The sequence below is a fragment of the Macrosteles quadrilineatus genome, unplaced genomic scaffold, assembly GCF_028750875.1.
Source record: "Macrosteles quadrilineatus isolate MER2022 unplaced genomic scaffold, UCM_ALF_1.0 Scaffold_1__1_contigs__length_201487025, whole genome shotgun sequence".
In the NCBI taxonomy this organism is placed as follows: Eukaryota; Metazoa; Arthropoda; class Insecta; order Hemiptera; family Cicadellidae; genus Macrosteles; species Macrosteles quadrilineatus.
Window position 1 is genome coordinate 42325936 of NW_026542594.1, and position 20980 is coordinate 42346915.

General features: G+C 35.8%; 1 protein-coding gene across 1 annotated transcript in view; it reads left to right on the top strand.

The window, feature by feature from the left end:
* LOC128982827 (vacuolar protein sorting-associated protein 8 homolog) overlaps window positions 1-20980 on the top strand; it is a 306699-nt gene that overhangs the window by 247914 nt on the left and 37805 nt on the right. The window contains exons 19-21 of the mRNA XM_054401853.1: window positions 1775-1901; window positions 11365-11478; window positions 11625-11748. Of these exons, the coding sequence (XP_054257828.1) occupies window positions 1775-1901; window positions 11365-11478; window positions 11625-11748 (365 nt within the window). The remainder of the gene's footprint in view (window positions 1-1774; window positions 1902-11364; window positions 11479-11624; window positions 11749-20980) is intronic.

Genomic DNA, 20980 nt, shown 5'->3' on the forward strand with positions numbered 1-20980 from the left:
TGGGCAACGTGTTAACACATTCACTACCAGGTCACACTAGAGTCCTCACACAGAGGAGTGTGACGGCTGGTAGGCAACGTGTTAACACATTCACTACCAGTTCACACTACAGTCCTCACACAGAGGAGTGTGACGGCTGGTAGGCAACGTGTTAACACATTCACTACCAGGTCACACTAGAGTCCTCACACAGAGGAGTGTGACGGCTGGTAGGCAACGTGTTAACACATTCACTACCAGGTCACACTAGAGTCCTCACACAGAGGAGTGTGACGGCTGGTGGGCAACATGTTAACACATTCACTACCAGTTCACACTAGAGTCCTCACACAGAGGAGTGTGACAGCTGGTGTGTTAAACACCCAGTTATCGTGATAAATTATCTTGTAAAATTGTTACTTCAAATATGTTTAGTTCCTAAAATTTAACTAAACCTAATTGTAAAACCACTATCATGGCTAAGACTTATCTTAGTAGTAAAATAGGTAAAGCCTTAATATTAACTGTTATTTTTGTCTAAACACAATCCTGTTAGGGGTAAAATGTTTTAATAATCTATGATACGTTAGGAAACCATGAGTGGGGGATATTAATTATCTTGTTAGCCAATTTCTGATATAGGGAATAAGCTATTACCGTAGTACTCATGGTAAGACCTGGACCCGGGATCGATTTATTTTTTGTTTTTAGGTCCCTAGAGGCCAAAAACACCATCTGTTTAAATTCATGTATGAATATATATATGTGTGTGTGAGTGTGTTTGTGTGTGTGTCCGTTAGCACAATATCTCGAGCAAAAATGATCCGATTTTGATGAAATTTGGTATAAACGTGTAAACCTACATTTGTTCAAACGAGTTCGTGAACCAACATGATCAGACTATGGGAGCAGGGTTAATGTGGGTTTTATGGGGTAAAAATTGGTTTTTCCCATTTTTGACCCAAAAAACATAAAATTTAGCAATTTCTTTCCAAATCATTTTGTAGAGGTTAAAAAAAAACAAATAATTTAGTATATTGTAGCATTAATATACGCCTAATGGTTACGGAGAAAATTCCAAAAAATTGTAAATTTAAAATTCCTATGTTATTCTTATGGAGAAGTAAACTGTTGTAGTTTGCTTGTTAATGAACATATTTTGATCAAATTCGGAAAATGCATTCATATCTTACTAAACTATTAACATTTGAAAAAACCCCAGTTTTTTACCCACCCTGCTGCAGCAATCCTTAGGCTAAAGTTAAACTAATTATATTTAAAGAGACATTTTAGTGTAATCAAATCAGTCAAATGGAGATTCGCTTAGTCTGCAGGTTTGCTGCGGCGGGGGTATTAAAGTGTTGTCATTGTATTAAAATAAAAAATAATGGTTTAAATACAATCCTGCGAAGTAAACGGCAAAAATTCTGGTAGCCGTGTTCCGTACCAATGTCGTACCGACCTTAAATTTTCTGTACCGCTAATAATTATTAAATGCACATGACTGGCTTGTCATCAAAATCAGTGTTCAAACCTAGAGAGTGTGCAATTTGCAATTATATTTGTGGTCTAATGATTGCAGTTTGTGCCAGCTAGATTCCCCTATGATGATTAAAGATTTGTGTGCAACTTATATTATAGTCTGTATGATGGAACCTGTCTCCTGATCCTTTGTCTACATGGGACAGGTCCAAGCCATGAACCATTGGACAGTCGCCAGGTAGACAGAGGATTAGGAGACAGGAATCATCATATAGCCTTTATAATAATGGACTGATGACTCATTACGTTACAGGCTAGAGGGCGAACTTGATTCCCCTCTCATGACCAAGTACTTTGTGTTGACTTGTCGCATGGAACCTGATGCAGCTCTTCCCTTAGTTCAAGCAAACAAGAATATTCATCTCGACCAGGCAATCCCAGTAAATAGTTATTAGTTTGGCATACTTTTGTGGTAGTATATAGATACGAAATAAATATTATTATCAAATGCAGTATATTAATAATGTCTGTAAATGGTTTCTTCCGTTTATAATAAAACTGAATTTATTTTTTTCATATAAATTAATTATTGAGATTTTCAACTTGCGAATTACTTGTTACTTGTTCATCCAAAAAATTGTTGAGTGTATTAATTTTACACACAATGTTCCACTTGAGTTGAAGGACCATGACTAAAGGTTAGATTTTGATTTATTTGTTTTGTGTCTCGCTCACGGTTTGTCAACTTAATCTATCGCTGTATTGGTCAACTCAAATGCTCTTGGGACAAAAGTAATAAATGGGACAAATTCAATGTGGCATTTCAACAGTTTTTTTTAATATTTTATTTTTATAAAATATTTTTTTTATGGATTAGAATACAAGAATAAATAATACTATCCATCGTTTCACGATCAACAATCATGTATTTACGATTTATTCGTATATATATCAACATGTGACCGCCGTTACTTAGGTCGCGACCGCCGTCACATAGGTCGCGACCGGCGTCACATAGGTCGCGACCGCCGCTACTTAGGTTGCAACCGCTGTTTCGTAGGTTGTGGCTGCCACTAGTTACGTCGCTGCCTCCATTTTAAAAGTATTGAAGTCACTATCTTTATCATAAAAAAGTAATATTATCTTACTCTGTTCTTCTGGGCGTGGGAGCCATTCCATTCGCGGAAGCGATGGGGCAATTGAAGTAGCGGCGGTCACAATGAGTGGGTTAGTATTGAAAAATAATCAAAATAATTGTTTTAAATGTTCAGTTTATTTAAATGAATGAACAAAATGTATTTATATACAATAATGAACGTAGTTAATGACAAATTACTGTTGTTACTTATAACACCAAGAATTTACAATAATTCTGCTTCGCACATTTCATCGAGTTCTGTAATAATTTCCTCGGACAAAGAAAAGTTTCTGGATGAAACCTGTTTTGGTACTTGATTGATGGTACTGAGAGTGGAGTCCGTCTTAACCCACTGACGGTCAGGCTTGTGTGGCCAGTGGAAATAACTGCCATTTCTTCCCATGAAGCTTACATGAATAGGTTGGCAATTTATTCAACGACCCCTGAAATTAAAATACAGCAGATATAAACCAATCATCACACTATTTTAGCCGTGAAGACATTTTTTTAAGTTCACAAACTTGTAATATCTCACAAATTATTAAATCTTTAACGTTAAATTTCCACGTCACATTTTAGTGCAATAAAGTTATTTATTTTAACATTATTCCCCAGTCTGGTACTATTTTTTATATATCAACCACAAATTTGATTATAATACTTACCAGGATACCACGTCGTATCATATATTACAGCCACAAATGATCCTAAGGTAGGGTTGTCTGTAATTACATGTTAAGGAATATAACAGAGAACATAATAAATTAGTAAAAATAAAAGACATGTACTATTAAACCAACGGTGATACAAGGAGCGTCGGTCACGGTATCAATGAGTTAAAATTTGAAGAAAAGTAAAGTACAGTGATTGCTAGCTTAATAAATAACGGTTTTATATTAGCTATAGGGCTAGGTCAAGTAAGTTTTTAACGATTCTGTTGTTGACAAAAAAAGGTCAATCGTTTTCCTTGAAAATAAAAAAGGATACAATCAGTAATATTATGGAGCTGGTCGTCAGATGTCTGCGTCAAGTTTTCACTAGGAGTCTGAATCTTCTTTTCATCAGTGGTCTCAATCGGGTTGTCATCAGTGGTCTCAATCGGGTTGTCATCAGTGATCTCAATCGGGTTGTCATCAGTGGTCTTAATCGGGTTGTCATCAGTGGACTCAATCGGGTTGACATCAGTGGACTCAATCGGGTTGACATCAGTGGACTCAATCAGGTTGTCACCAGTGGACTCAATCGGGTTGACATCAGTGGACTCAATCAGGTTGTCATCAGTGGACTCAATCAGGTTGTCATCAGTGGTCTCAATCGGGTTGACATCAGTGATCTCAATCGGGTTGTCATCAGTGGTCTTAATCGGGTTGTCATCAGTGGACTCAATCGGGTTGACATCAGTGGACTCAATCAGGTTGTCATCAGTGGACTCAATCAGGTTGTCATCAGTGGACTCAATCAGGTTGTCATCAGTGGACTCAATCGGGTTGACATCAGTGATCTCAATCGGGTTGTCATCAGTGGTCTTAATCGGGTTGTCATCAGTGGACTCAATCGGGTTGACATCAGTGGACTCAATCAGGTTGTCATCAGTGGTCTCAATCAGGTTGTCATCAGTGGACTCAATCAGGTTGTCATCAGTGGACTCAATCGGGTTGACATCAGTGATCTCAATCGGGTTGTCATCAGTGGTCTTAATCGGGTTGTCATCAGTGGACTCAATCGGGTTGACATCAGTGGACTCAATCAGGTTGTCATCAGTGGTCTCAATCAGGTTGTCATCAGTGGTCTTAATCGGGTTGTCATCAGTGGACTCAATCGGGTTGACATCAGTGGACTCAATCGGGTTGACATCAGTGGACTCAATCAGGTTGTCACCAGTGGACTCAATCGGGTTGACATCAGTGGACTCAATCGGGTTGTCATTAGTGGTCTCAATCGGTTGTCATCAGTGGTCTCAATCGGGTTGTCATCAATTGTCTCAATTGGGTTAAAATCAGAAGTCTCAATCGAGTTGCCATCTCGAGTGTGTGCTGGGTTGTTGCCAGGGATCTCATTTGGGCTGCAATCAAAGTTCTCGTTTGGGATATCGTCAAGGGCCTGGATCAGTTTGTCAAAGAGCGAATCTTCTAGGTTGACCTCAGTGAGCTGCATTAAGTCGTCACAAGTTGTATCCGTCAGATTGACGTCAGACAATTGCTGCAGCCCATTATAAGAACACATTGGTACCAGGGGAATTAGTTTGGCTTTCCCACTTTCAAATTACATAAAGCCTTCTACGATCTTGAAGTGTTTACAGAATTTAAACATGCATGTGTTGCATGTCAAACTTCTGATTTCAATCATGAGAGAGTGACATTTTTGCCACAAAATTTTATGTACTTTTTGGATTCTCTTTAGTATTGGTGGGTTTAAGGGTAAATAGGACTTCCATTTATTGATGTCATCACTACTAACTTCTATCAACTTTATTTTAGGGCATAGTGGTTGAACTTTTTCAATCAGATCGTGAGCATTTGTAACATCTTGACCGTGAAGAACGACAGAATCAGCCGTTCTTTTTATTGTGCCACTGATTCCGTCCATCGGACCCTTTCCATGTCCGGAAACAGAAAAATTCCAGGTCCACATCTTAATGTTTGGGAAAAACTCAGGTAATTTATGAATTAAGAGAAACAAATTGCTCTTATTTTTGTACTGAGAGCTTGGCCCATCTGACTGGTAGTGAAAAATGTCTATATGTTTGTAATTCTCAACAATTGACTTTAAAACCGGCTCCAGATGTGCCCACACTCCATATGCTGCGTGTTCTAGATTAGATGAAACAGTGCAGAACGACTGTATTTCCTGAGGTAGGCTTTGGTTGTAACAAACAATGGTGTGAAGAGAAAGCTGGATTTTTGAAGCTCCGAAATGTACTGCTTGGGGCTCAGAAGAAAACTTTGTAACATAATTTTCTGAAAAATCCATGTGGATTATGATTTCATTCTTGCCCATGTTTTTTTTTAACCGAGCCATTTGTTTGTACTGGTGATTAAAGTCAAATGTATGAGCTGCAATGTTGTTAAACTGCTCAAAAAATATCTCAACAAGATTTTTCAAAGAACACTGAAAAACTCCTTTTGTTGTGAGAGATACAACCTTCTTTACATTCTTTATTACTCTTTCTTCTTTTTTCTTTATCCATTGACGATACGACGTTTGTTGGGAAAGATCGAACGAGCTTAGATCAAGTATCAGTTTTGACGTACATTTTACACACTTTCTATACATACACTTCTGGTATTGTGTCCTGCAACAGGCCATGTTCAACAGTTTTGTCAACGAATTACTTGGTAGAACTTTCAGGAAATATAGCTTGTCTATAACAAGTTTCACATTAGCATGTTCAATGCAAAGGCATGTCTCTCTATCTGATAATCTTGGCTTAACAATGTGAAAAGGCCTTAGTTTCCTAAATAAATCGTACAAAATTTGAAATTTATAATCCCTCAAAAACTTGAGATGCAAGTTTTTCATTGTGTCCAATAAAACTCTTTTTTGGACTTTGACTTTTTTTCGGGTGACTGTGTCTTTCTTGCCAGGACACATTCGGCTGTTGTCGTCCTGTTCTAGAAATATCCCCACAAGCATGGCGTGGTTCACTTTTTTCAATGATTTTTTCCGCTTAGTTTGAGCGAGAGCTTTCCTGTACATTTTGTAAGAGATGAACTTTGACGCTTTGGATATCATTCTGTGTTTCTTTAACTCTCTTGGAGACACAATATTATTAAAATCTTGGAGCTTATTTTGATTCCCTTTCTTTCCTTTTTTTCTCTAAATGAGACGTCAAAATTTCAGAGAAACCCAGTTTTCTTTTTACTGGGGAAGGTATTTGTATGTTTCCACACATTTTTTTTACCGTAGTGTTTGGGCTTGGGGTTGATAGTCCTTTAATCTTTTTTGCAAGCCTATAAAACTTTTGTTTGTAGCGCTCAGCTCGTTTATGCTCAAGTTTCTGCTTGAGTTTGGCCTTAATCAAGTCATTATATACTTTTGTTTTTGAAAGAGCTTTTCTTTTTCGACCAACAAGTTTCCTTGATGACCCCGCTCTTCCAAGCACAATATTTGGCATGACAACATTAGGGCTACCAGGAGGGGTCAGATCTAAAACTCTATTTTCCTGAGTAATCATTTTTTTTCTTTGCCTGCAACGTCTAGTTCTTTCTTTAGTATCGCGCCTGACCTTTTTCAGTTCACGGCGTGTCATATTTTTTACATTTTTCCATTCCCCCTTTCTCTTCTTTTCTTCCTTGTACTTTCTATCGTATTCTCTTTTTGCTTCTAATTGCTCTTCTGTGAACTTTTTTCTTCTTTCTCTTTGCCTCTCTCTGTTATAAATTCTAATTTCTTCGGCAGTTTTTTTCTTCTTTTTACTACTCTTTCTGTTATCCATTGCCTGAAAATCCATTTAAATAGTAATAAAAATTATTTTTTCAAACTAAGGAAATAGGGAGCAACATGGGAGTTTATTTTAAACAATTAAACACATAGCGCAAACGAATGTTAGATAGTATAATAAAAAATAAAGCAGTAACTACCGTTCGGGGACCGATAACGTTAGAGGTTAAGTGAAGAGAGTAGGCTACTTTTTTGTTCTAACCCTTCCTTACAATAAACTCATTTTCCATTTAATTTCATTCGTTGTTAGTTTATCATGAAAAAAAAAACATAAATGTTATAAAATAAAACATCTTAAAAATCATAATCAATTAATCATGTATAATTTCTTTACGATCGAGATGGCAATAATAACAATTTCAAAAGTTGTATCGGCGGTCGCAAAGTTTGTAGCAGCGGACGCATTTCACTCACTACTGAATGCTTGGCTGACGATCGATCTGCTACCTAGCGAGTAAAAAACGCATTTTCGATCGTTGCGACCGCTGTTACAATTAACACCCGTGACGAGGTTTGATAGCTTATAAATTGATTAATGTTTAGTTCATATATACAAGCTATACACTATATGAAAAGTAGAAGATTTATTTGTAATATTCGGGGCCTAAACCACCAGTAACTAAACGAATGTGTTTAGGAAATTTTTTAGAACACATTAAACCAAGGGGAGTGACATGCAACTGATGCTACATTTTATATATAAATATTTTTTTTTTTTATATATCACAATTAGTTTTATGCAATTAATATGTTGTAGACTCTACTCCAATGATATTTTTAAAACGTATGAACAATAGTTTTTACTATTTCAAGTATACACATTTTATTTATTGCCAAGTGACTTGAATTGTCCCATTTAATATTTTTGTCCCTCTTACATCCTCTATTTTACAGTTTGTATATCAGATTAGCTATAACAACAAGGGTTATCTAAGCAGACATGGGTCTGCAATATAAATACAATATTTACTGTTATTTACTTGTAACCTCAATTAAACACATTTTGTTTACAATAAAACTACGTATTATCTTTGGGCTGAGACCAGAGACAAATCTCCTTGTACAGATACTTGCACAACCAATAAATGCCCATTTTGCTTGGAGTGACTGTAGCGATAGTCACACAGCGATTATCGCTCGGCTACTATCGCTGTTGCGGAGGCCGTTTTGCGTAGAGCGATTGGTGTTTGGCCACAGCGTGATTTTTCATAGTTACTGTGCCGTGGGCGTCACTTTTATATGCATACATAAAGTCAAAGTCATCTTTATTGTCACAAAACGTTTTTTTTTATGCTCTGGCACAGCCAAACAAAACAGGTGACATCGTCAAACTACACTAAAATAAACTAGCTTATATTGGTAAAAATAAATACATAGTAGGTAACAAAACAAACAATTCACATTGATTTATCTTCAAGAAACTGACCAATACTATAATAATTCTTTTCCAATAAAAATTCAAAAATTTTTTCTTTAAAAGATACTAATCCTATTATAGATTTGTAGTACCCAGGCAAATTGTTAAAAAATCTTTTACCCATATAAGAAGGTGTCCTTTCCACAAGATTTAATCTGTGTATAGGATATTGAAAATCTGTATGAAATCTAGTGTTATAATTGTGTCGATTATTTTCACTGTGGAGTTTTTCAAAATTTGATTTCACATACAATAAACATTTAAGAATATACAAATTAGGGACGGTAGAATCTTTAGTTCTTTAAAAAGTTGTTTGCAAGAATGTTTTACGGGTTTAAAAGTCATAATTCTAAGTATTCTTTTTTGAAGTTTAAAAAGTTGATACGAATCAGATGTGACGCCCCAAAGCTCTATTCCATACTGTAAAATTGACGAAAATAAAGCGTGATAAATCATTAGTCTAGTGTTTAAATCAACAACATTTCTTAAGACCAACATTTGAAAACATACTGAATTTAACTTTTTAGAGGTGTTATGAATGTGATTCTTCCAATTCAATAAACTATCTACATCAATTCCTAAAAATTTAGCTGTGTTGCTAAGATTTATTTTTTCATTATCAAAATAAACAAAGCCTTCAAGATCGTCCCTACACTGTGCAGTTTGAAATTTTACTATTTGTGTTTTAATGTGGTTCATTTTTAAACCGTTTACTTTAAACCATTTTGACAGATCTTGAAGAGCTTGATTCAAGGCTAAACTTAGTTCATGACTGTCTTTTGATTTAATGATGGCTGTCGTATCGTCAGCATATAACAACAAACTAGGTTTAACATTCTTAGGTAGATCATTTATGTACATCAAAAACAATAACGGTCCTAATATAGAGCCCTGAGGCACCCCCATAACAATCTTTTCCCATTCAGAAGCATACTTAATGTTTTCTTTAATAATAACTGTTATTTGAAAGCTATCGTTTCAATATGATTTCAACCACAAAATAACTGATACACTGATACACTGACATACTTAGCGCACGAGCGATAACTTACTGGGCGAAGCGTATCAGCTGTCAAAGGCAATAGAACTAAAAAGGACTAGCAACCAGAAATTCTTCTTGTTGTTCGCTTGTCTGTTATCGCCAATATCAAACTCCAAAGCAGCTCCTGATTAAACATAAGTATTTTAGGATAAGTAGTTAAATTAATTATCAGGCGAACCTAACAGCAATTATGGAATAGTTTAATATTTAGTTAGGGGTTGCCGGGGAAAAATCAGGGGCTTTAGGATGTAGTTTTCCAATTTAAAATGTCGGTTTCTCCTTAAGAGGAACCGGCATTCATCTTGTCGAAGCCAAGTTACAAATTGACAAGGTTCTAAATTGTTCAATTATTCTGTGCTTTCAATCCGATTAATTCATTGGCAAATTACTTTACTTCAATCAGGTTCCATTTTACATGGTTAGTTCATTAATTAATTAGTTATCTTGTCAACGCAATTCTTACTTATTCAGGTAGTGGTTTAGTTATAAGATTGTCATGTTATAAATTGGTAAATCACAGCTCATTAATACCTGGCTCGTGCAATGGGCACGATCAAACTCAGGGTAAAACCTTTCCTTTAAAATAGACAGTTACAGCCCTTCCTAATTCCTCAACCTTATAGTTAATTTGTTATATATATTTCCATGTCCCCTATCCATACCCTCATGTATCCTACCCTCACCTATCCATACCACTCTTCCATTATTCCACAGACATCCCAACCTGTTCAATCAGTAAAAACCAGTCACAAATTAGCATCATATTGCTACAGTAACAGAGCTCACAATAGTGAATTCATGAGTGCGCGATGAACCTTTTTAAGTATCTCCTCTCCTCAGTGAGGAGTTAGAAGACCAGGCTCTACTTGACCCTAGATGAAGTATCAATAGAAGAAGTAATATCAGTAAGAGTACATGAATGTCGAAAAATAAAACCTTGAGTCTAAATAAAAAAGATTTATTCATACAACAAAACTGATACAGTATTAACACCCACACTACGTAAATAACACATAGTTAACTTGGAACAGTCAAGCATTTTATATTTAAATTCAAATCGACGAGGGTTACCTAAAAAAATTCATGCACAACCATTTGCGCAATGACAATTTCCAAGTTTGATGGAAATAAATAGTCGTCTGATTCTTCTACAATTTAATGTAAAAAAATTAAATGAATGTGTAAGGAAATATAACCAAAACAGTACAATCGTAACAGCACATGAATAGAATAATTAATGTGAACGAAAAAGTAAATTGTGGTTATTTTAACCCCTATTATTAATGTGCCTACTGAGTGAACTGCACTGTTTTGAGATTCTGCGCATGTGTTGGTGCGCATCAGTCGCGGCACGATTATCGCAAGACTGGTACCCAGGGCAGTGGTCCGCGACTGTAGCTAGTGACACTTGCGACAGTCGCTCTAAGCAAAACAGGACAACGCAAACTCCGTCGCTGACTATCGGTGCAATCGCTCCAAGAAAAAGAGGCCTTAACTCTGTTGAATGTTAGACATGATCAAACAGCCGGAGGATACCGTTTCCCACAGTTAGATTTTGGGAGCTCTACTGTTTTATAAAATAAAGTGATTTGGCTGTTGATCTTAGTCTGTAAGTTAGCTGGATTTTAGATTCTGTTTGAACACAGCACTACTTAACAGAAATGATAGTTATAAGACGTAAAACTCACTTCTTGGCTTAGCATTCTGTGTAATCACTCCCAACATTACTGTACACTGATAATACAGAAAAATATCTATGCCACAATTTAAGTTGTGTATTAAATTCCATTTAAATATTAAACATGTTTTAAAAGTGTAACAGTTTTACAATATTGATGTGTAATGATCTGTACTTTCACATTTAAGGTATCTCAAGAACAAAGATTAGATGGAGTAACAGCAATTCTATTGGAGCGGTCCGGAGATCTTCAAGGAGCTTTTGACTTGTTGATTAACAAGCTTAAAATATCCATGGAAAAGGTTAGTCACAATTAGGTCCAGAAATAAATTAAGTAACATAACTAAATTGATCTCTTAATGTCCATGTTTTACAACGGCCACAATCTTGCTAAACAATCCAATAGTCTCATAATGTTAAAAACCATTTACTATGTTGTTGTGTGTAGGGTGATCCAGTAGAGGTTTTGATGCAGGAGCTAGTAGGATTAGCTCACAGAGGTAATAGCATCATGGACCCTCACAAGTCCTGGCTGCCACTTCTGCAATGCCTGCTCAAACTCAACTCACACGGTTAGTAATGCCTTCCATTTACTATGTTGTTGTGTGTAGTGTGATCCAGTAGAGGTTTTGATGCAGGAGCTAGTAGGATTAGCTCACAGAGGTAATAGCATCATGGACCCTCACAAGTCCTGGCTGCCACTTCTGCAATGCCTGCTCAAACTCAACTCACACGGTTAGTAATGCCTTCCATGTCCTATGTTGTTGTGTGTAGTGTGATCCAGTAGAGGTTTTGATGCAGGAGCTAGTAGGATTAGCTCACAGAGGTAATAGCATCATGGACCCTCACAAGTCCTGGCTGCCACTTCTGCAATGCCTGCTCAAACTCAACTCACACGGTTAGTAATGCCTTCCATTTACTATGTTGTTGTGTGTAGTGTGATCCAGTAGAGGTTTTGATGCAGGAGCTAGTAGGATTAGCTCACAGAGGTAATAGCATCATGGACCCTCACAAGTCCTGGCTGCCACTTCTGCAATGCCTGCTCAAACTCAACTCACACGGTTAGTAATGCCTTCCATGTCCTATGTTGTTGTGTGTAGGGTGATCCAGTAGAGGTTTTGATGCAGGAGCTAGTAGGATTAGCTCACAGAGGTAATAGCATCATGGACCCTCACAAGTCCTGGCTGCCACTTCTGCAATGCCTGCTCAAACTCAACTCACACGGTTAGTAATGCCTTCCATGTCCTATGTTGTTGTGTGTAGTGTGATCCAGTAGAGGTTTTGATGCAGGAGCTAGTAGGATTAGCTCACAGAGGTAATAGCATCATGGACCCTCACAAGTCCTGGCTGCTACTTCTGCAGTGCCTGCTCAAACTCAACTCACACTAGGGAAGGACGAGATTGGATTTTTAGTTCGAGACGAGACGAGACTAGATTTTTTATTTCTCATAAAATTTCGAGTCGAGATCGAGACGGGATTTCCCTTCTCATACACAACGGGAACACAACGGGAAATGCACGTTCGGAATTTTTACCTGATTTTGTAACATTATTAGATGACAGTTTATATACAAAAATAATGATAATAGGCAAGAATATTTACAATCTTTTATCAAAAAACATCAGCATAACATTTTTTTATTAATCACGCCTAACTTATTAAAAATGCCTACAATTAGGAAACATAGTGATATCAGTTAGGATAGAGTTCAACTTATCCTAAAATAAAATAAATCATAAAATAAAATATTAATTTTTATAATAGTTACTTGTTTTGACTTTTTTTATAGTAATAAAACATTCCTCACACTGCTAACACTTAACAAAACTTCTCAAATGTTATTAAAATAATTAAAGTAATATTTACATTTGAAGAATTAATTAAAAAAGAACGCCTTCGCAAAGCAAACGCAACTACAACACGCTCCTGTATTGCGGGTATTGCATTGACTTTCTGCAGGCGTTTTAATTTTTTTTTCCTTCTCGTCTCGATAAAAATCTCAGCCAAAAAGAAATCTCGTCTTGTGTAACGAGATTTAAAATTTCCCGAAATTTCGCTCACACGGTTAGTAAAACCTTAGTAACATATAATTAGAGGTGTGCGCTTTTTGATGAAACCGAGCTTTTTTATGTAATGAAATTTACGTAATGGTATATAATAAATTAGTTCATCCCAAATTCAAATTAAAAAACCTTCAAATGATGAAATCTTTTTTTCATAATACAATTTAATATCATTATGTATTAGGCAAGCAGTATTTAGTAATCATAAATTTGGTTGACTGTGCATTTATCACAATATCTGTTGGGTATTTTTAATAAAATCTGATAAATAAAATTTCTGTTCTTTTTTATTACATTTATTTTTAACACCAAAAATAAAACAGCTGACCAATATTATTATTAAATTTAGACTGAATCATTGTTCCATTGCATACTAAATTATGCATTTAGCTTACAATAACATATTATAACAAAAACTATTTGACGTTTCTCCAGGCCACAACATTTTAAACATTAAGTTTTACATATTTGCTGGTAGGTCTTCTGAAAATTCTCTTATTTAGCTTAGACGTCGACAATAGGATAGGTGGCTTTTATAAACACCTTTTGACATCACGCCTCTTGAATCTGTGTTCGTCGTCTCCTTGAGTATAGACAGTTGCTTCTGAACTTGATGAAGTTCACTAGTCTTGAAATCGTGATTTCCGTCCGGCTGACCAAAGAACTGTCTGTCCTTCTCAATCCATTTGTAAGCTTTCAAGAAGTCGTTCAGCGTATTCTTAGCACTGTCAGAGTCTGACTTCAGTTTAGTGATCTTGTGCTGAAACTCTATCATTTTCCGCTGCATTTCACTTTCCTTCTCTAATGCTGCTTTGTCTTTCTGTGTTACTGTAATCTCACTGTTCACTTTTGACAAAACATCTTTCTGATCCATTACTTGCTTATGGAGCGTCTTAACATCTGTATGAGCTTGATTTGCTTGCCCGGTATGTTCTTCAAGCTCTTTATTATTCAGTTGTTCGTTGGTAGCCACACATTTTTCGATTTCTTGCTGTTCATTTTCAATGCTCCATGACGTTTCAAACTCCTGCTCTCTTTCCTTCCACTTATTTCTGCTTTCCTCTGCCTTTTTCTGTAATCGTTTATTTTCTTGTTCTGCAGATTTTAATTCTTTTTCTCTTGGGTTTTTTGCATCTTTTACTTTAGCTTCCAGCTGCTTAACTTTTTTTTTTGAAAACTCCTTTTCTTTTTTCTTACACCCACTGACTCTCATGAACAATTGTATCCTGGTCTTCGCCATTTCTACGTCTGCTTGTCTGATCTCTAGCCTTTGGTTCAGGGAGTAGTGCTTGTCAGCGTCCTTATGAATTGTCCAGATCTTCTGGTCGATGTTTGCATATTCTGTCTCAAGCTGGGACAAAGCCTTCTGACTCTCTGTGAACTCTACAATTTTCATAAACACTGATCCTCCTCTTTTAGGTGCATCTTCAGATAACATTCCGCCAGGTTCAGTGAGGTCTCTGTCCAAAGTGATACATTTCTTCCTGCTACAGTTGTGGTATGTAATCTTGGTGGCAGTAGACATCTGGTCACACACAGACACTTGACCAAAGATCCACTTTATCACTGGCTGATTTAACGCAGTGCAGTACTTGCCTGGTGGTACCAGGCTCTGAGTTGTATCGTAATCCTCCCTTAGAGTATTCTCCAGTTTCTTCTTTTTCTTCTCATAATTGGTTCGATGGACATAAATTGAACAAATTGATGAGCAGACAGCTCCGAAATTCAATAATGCCATGCACCACTCTTCTACTCTTCCACTTTCTTCTCCCCGCCACAGAAATCTTAAAGCATCTTGATCTTCGTGCCTTACGTCAAATCTCAAAAATATTTCTTCAATTAGGCTCTTAGTTACAACCTCTTGGCCTCCAAAGCGATGCTCTAACACATTTATGATCTCAGGCACGTTTTCTGGGTAAATCAAAAGTGCTGAAACAATTTCTTTTGCCTTACCATTCAATGTTCTTTGTACCTTTTGAAGATTTTCAATATCAGTCAAGAGTTTAATATCAGTAGAGCGTTTAAACTCAGCAATCCAAGCTGACCATTGACTGAGATCTCCACTGAAATCTGGGAGATTACACAAAACCCTAGCATTGGTCTGTTTCCCGTCCGTATTGAGCTGATTTGTTAAGGTATCTTCATCTCGAGGCTCTTCATATCTAACATCTCGAGGCCTTACACCAAACCGCTGAAATAGGTCTGGAAAGTGTTTTTGAAACAGTTTTATTTTGGGATTCCTTGCTGGTTGATTTGCCCAAGGCCTAAACTGTTCATCTTGAGCGTTAGCATTAGGTATGTTGGATGTCACCAATTTTTGTACCCTAGGCTTTGACTGGTCATCTAGATGGTCATCAATCGGCTCATCCCTTGATGGTTCATTTGCCCAAGGCGTAAACTGTTCATCTTGGGCATTACTATATGGAATTTTGAATGTACTCACCGACTTGTTGACCCTAGGTTTTGACTGATCATCTAAATGGTCATCAGCTGGCTCATACCTTGATGGTTCAATTTCCCAAGGCCTAAACTGTTCATCTTGGGCGTTCATATTAGTTATTTTGGAAGTACTCACCGACCTGTTGACCCTAGGCTTTGGCTGATCATCTAGATGGTCATCAGTTGGTTCATACCTTGATGGTTCATTTTCCCAAGGCATAAACTGTTCATCTTGGGCGTTCATATTAGGTATTTTGGATGTACTCACCGACCTGTTGACCCTAGGCTTTGGCTGATCATCTAGATGGTCATCAGTCGGCTCATCCCTTACCCTCACAGTGTTGAACTTCTGTGCTTGATCACCAGGAATCATTTCATTTTTAATACCTTGCATCCAAAAGGTAGGTAACAGCTTCTTTCGTTGGTATAGGTTGATCAATTGACACGAGAGAACGCTTGGAAGTGCTACTACCTCTTGAGGACGATCTAGAATTGATTAGTGATAGTCTTTCTTCCATTAGTCTTTTCTTCAATTCTAACTCCTTTCTTTTAGCTTCTTCTCTTTTTGCTTCTGCATTAGCTTCTTGTCTTTTTGCCTCTGCATTAGCTTCTTGTCTTTTTGCCTCTGCATTAGCTTCTGCACGTGCTATTGTGATAGCTGTTTCCTCTTCCTGAATCTTAATGAGTTCATTAATAACATCAGCTACTTCTCTGTTCCTCCTGCTGCTACTTTTACTTTTATTGGAACTTCTATCAGAAGAAGGAAAGGATAGTGCACTTTTTGCAGAGACATCAAGGCCAACTTTTTCAACTTCACTGTCCTTTTTCTCTTCTCGTTTTGTACAGGATCTTGTAGTCATACGAGATAATGGTTCTTTTTTTGACATGATTCGACGGGTTTTCGGCACCAAATGTTAGGTAGTTTTAATAAAATCTGATAAATAAAATTTCTGTTCTTTTTTATAGTCCAAGCATATGAGGAAAAAAGATGATGTTTTCAGGAAAAAATTCCCGAAGTTTTTTTATCAGTGGTTTCTTATGTATTTTTTGGCGCTGAATCCGATTTTAAACTTTGCCACCTCGCCAGAGGTGAGCTAACTTCAGAAATCGCAAAAAACTAATAAAATACTGTACTTGTTTTACTTTTTTGCGTATAACTCACAAACGGAGTATTTTTTTGCAATAACTGTCATTTACTAAATTAAATTATACTAAATTCCCTACAATATACGTATAATAACTTTATTTCTACGATGTTCCAAACTGACGCTAGAGCGCGCTCAAAATTCATCATTTTCTTTTACCTATTGGAAAACGTAGGAAACACCATTATAAATCCTTCGATTAGACACCCAGCGAACTCTATTTGATGAATATTGATTATTTTATAATTATATGGTACAATTAGGTCACATTTAGTGGTAAAAAAACGTAAGTAATGTTTATAGTCGGTAACCATAGCATAAAAAAATAACAAAACAATTTTCAATTTAAATACATTTGAAAATTATAATTATAAATCATAGGGTCGATTAAAAATATAGTTTAATATGCTAGGGCTGCAGTATGGATACCATTTTCCCCATATATGTACATTATATAGATAGTATCATTATAAATGGACACACTTTATACAGAAAATAGACAGGGATGTTGACTGAAATGCTGTAGACGAGCTTCTATTTATTAAATTAACATGTACAACTATAGCTTTTATTTTCCTATTTTCACCTCACTTGCCGTCTTTATTTTCTTGACTGTCTTTAGTGCCTTTACTTTACCTTGTTGGAATAGAGCGGACGTGGAGTCATAAGACAGTTATAAGACATAACTACCTCTATACCTATCTTTGCCGGTTTTCTAATCCCAATTCAACAACAAACGAAATTACCGAGGCAGGGGAGAGACTCTTGGTGGCCTTGTATGGTGGTAACCATATATATCACTAACAAGCTGAATAAGCTGCGATTCAAGAGTTGTATTACATCAGCTTATAAGATGAATGGTAATATATTATCTCTTCTAGCAACTGAAGCTGCAGCTGAACAACACTCCCAGAGGGTGTTTTACCAAGTTTAAGAAAGAAGTTGTCACCCGAGAATTGGGGCTAGAGAAAGACCTGCAGACTCATTTGTTCCTATTACTACCTTACGGAGCCTAGCCCCAGATGCTCTCTTGAAACTGGTAGCATGCTCATGCAAGAAGGTAACTGCGGCTGCCGACGAGTAGGGCTCTTTTGCTCAAAAATATGTGGCCAATGTGAGGGGAACTACTCCAACTCCGAACCAACCATCGTAGGTGATGAAGTAGAAGATGTTCCTTTGGATGAGGACAACATCCCAGGTCCTTCTACAGAACATCCATCTCAAAGCTCAGCCCACATCCGAGGACCCCTAGCCAGTCAAGAAAATAAAGCCGGCAAGTGAGGAGAAAATAGGAAAATAAAAAGTTATAGCTGTACATGTTTATTTAATAAATAGAGGCTCGTCTATAGCATTTCAGTCAACATCTCTGTCTATTTTCTGTATATAGTGTGTACATTTTATAAAGATACTATCTATATAATGTACATATATGGGGAAAATGGTATCTATACTGCAGCGCCAGCATATTAAACTATATTTATAATTGACAAATTGATTTATAACATTAATTTTCAAAGGTATCTTATATATTTTAAAAAAATGGGTTTTCTTTCCCGACTACGTTTGGCTCTCTACCCGACCGATTAACATGATTGATGTCTCAAATTGAATGTATGCACGCACAGATTTGCCATAAAGAATCGGCATGTATTTATCTATAACCCCACTCAGGTTATATGTAAACGAAATTTGCTCCCCATGTATTTCTTATGGGAGATAAATTTGGTTTCTCTTTGCCGAGTTCGTTTGGCTCTCCTACCCAACCGATTTTCATGATTGAGGTCTCAAACTGAAGGTATGCACACACAGATTTGCCATCAAGCATCGGTATATATTTATCTATAATCACACTCGGCGTATACGTAAACGAAATCACTTTCCATGTATTTCTTATGGGAGTTAAATTTGGTTTCTCTTTTCCGAGTTCGTTTGGCTCTTCTACCTGACCGATTTTAATGATTTAGGTCACAAATTGATGCAATGCACGCAAATATTTCACATCAAGCATCGGCATATATTTATATACTGTATTACTCAACTAAAAAACATAATTTGATTATTTTCAAATTCTTACATCAATTTAAGATGTATTTCACTAGTTATAGTTATATAATCCTATATATTTTTATCTCAGAACTTTCAGTGAAATATCGGCTTTTATTTAAGCGATTAAGATACTGTATTGTTCAATCAAAAATCATAAATTTGATTATTTCTCGGATATTATATCTATTTTAACGCTGCGGAGCAGCATGGGTCCTCTAGTTTAAATTGAAAATTGTTTTGTTATTTATTTATTGTTATGGTTACCGACTATAAACATCACTTACATTTTTTTACCACTAAATGTGACTTAATGGTACCATATAATTATAAAATAATCAATATTCATAAAATAGAGTTCGCTGGGTGTCTAATCGAAGGATTTATAATGGTGTTTCCTACGTTTTCCAATAGGTAAAAGAAAATGATGAATTTTGAGCGCGCTCTAGCGTCAGTTTGGAACATCGTAGAAATAAAGTTATTATACGTATATTGTAGGGAATTTAGTATACTTTAATTTAGTAAATGACAGTTATTGCAATAAAATACTCCGTTTGTGAGTTATACACAAAAAAGTAAAACAAGTACAGTATTTTATTAGGTTTTTTGCGATTTCTGAAGTTAGCTCAACTCTGACGAGGTGGCAAAGTTTAAAATCGGATTCAGCGTCAAAAAGTACATGAGAAACCACTGAGAAAAAATCTTCGGGAATTTTTTCCTGGGAAATTCCTTATATGATTGGACTATTATTACATTTATTTTTAACACCAAAAATAAAACAGCTGACCAATATTATTATTAAATTTAGACTGAATCATTGTTCCATTGCATACTAAATTATGCATTTAGCTTACAATAACATATTATAACAAAAACTATTTAACAATATCACAATGTTTTTTTGTTGTGTTAGGTCCATATTAAGTGGTCCAGGAGTGGTTGCTTGACCATTTTGTATTTATTATTTTTTTTTTTTTTTTTTTTGTATGATGATTCCTATATGTCTGTATTGTTATTGAAAGAACAAGGAAAAACCTTTATATTCAGTCGTTCAATAATAGCACTCATTTTTCTGATTGTGCGGGTGAATTTTAGTCAATGCAAGCGTTGGCGTTTTATAAAAACTCTTTAAAAACTAAATGACATAGAAAGATAATTTAAACACCATTTTAAGGTAATCTCTTTTATATTATCGTTGTCTCTCGCGATTACAGCAACAATTTATTATCTCCCACGGTTACAGAGACATCATCGTTGTCTCCTGTGATCTTTTAAACTTTATTGTCGCCGTCCCCGGTCATAACAAAGAATTAGAATTTTGTTATCCTTCTAGACCCGTTCAGGGATCGCGATCGTGAATGTTTGATTTTAGCGAATTTCCCTATAGGGAAGTAGCTATTACGGTAGGTCTCATGGTAAGACCTAAGCCCGGGACCGATTTACTTTTTCATTTTGATGTCCCCAGAGGCCAAAAACACCATTCGTTCAAATTTTTATATATCTATATATAGATATATATATATATATATATATATCTTATATAATGAAATGAAATGAAATGAAATGTGTTTATTGTCTTGTGAATTTATACAAATTATTGACAATGTCCGAAAAACTGCTAAAACTAGCATAGTCAGTTAATGAGTACAATATACAATATTTACAAGAATACTAAATGTCATCACAAGGAGACATGTTACAATACATACTTTAATATTACAACCAAATAATCTTATTGTTCAGAAAAATGCAAGGCATTTCGAATAGTTAAAGAAAGTTAAACCCCATAACCAACTAAATCCAACAGTAATTTGGTAAATTTGCTAGCTCTACTTAAAAATTAATAAAAGGCATTTCAAAAAAATCTTTTAGAGAATAAAAAGGGTTGTTCAAAAGCTATTTGTAGAATTTAGATTTAAAAGTTTTATTAGGATATTTTGTTATTAAATGTATTAGCTTGTTGTATATTTTTAGTGAGATTACAATATGACTTTTAAGAGTTTTAGACAGTCTAAAAAAATCTATGGTAGCAACGTTTTTATTCCTTGTATTATGAACATGAGAATTTTGTTTGATAAGGTTGGGATTTTTTAGAATATATGATACAGAGTCA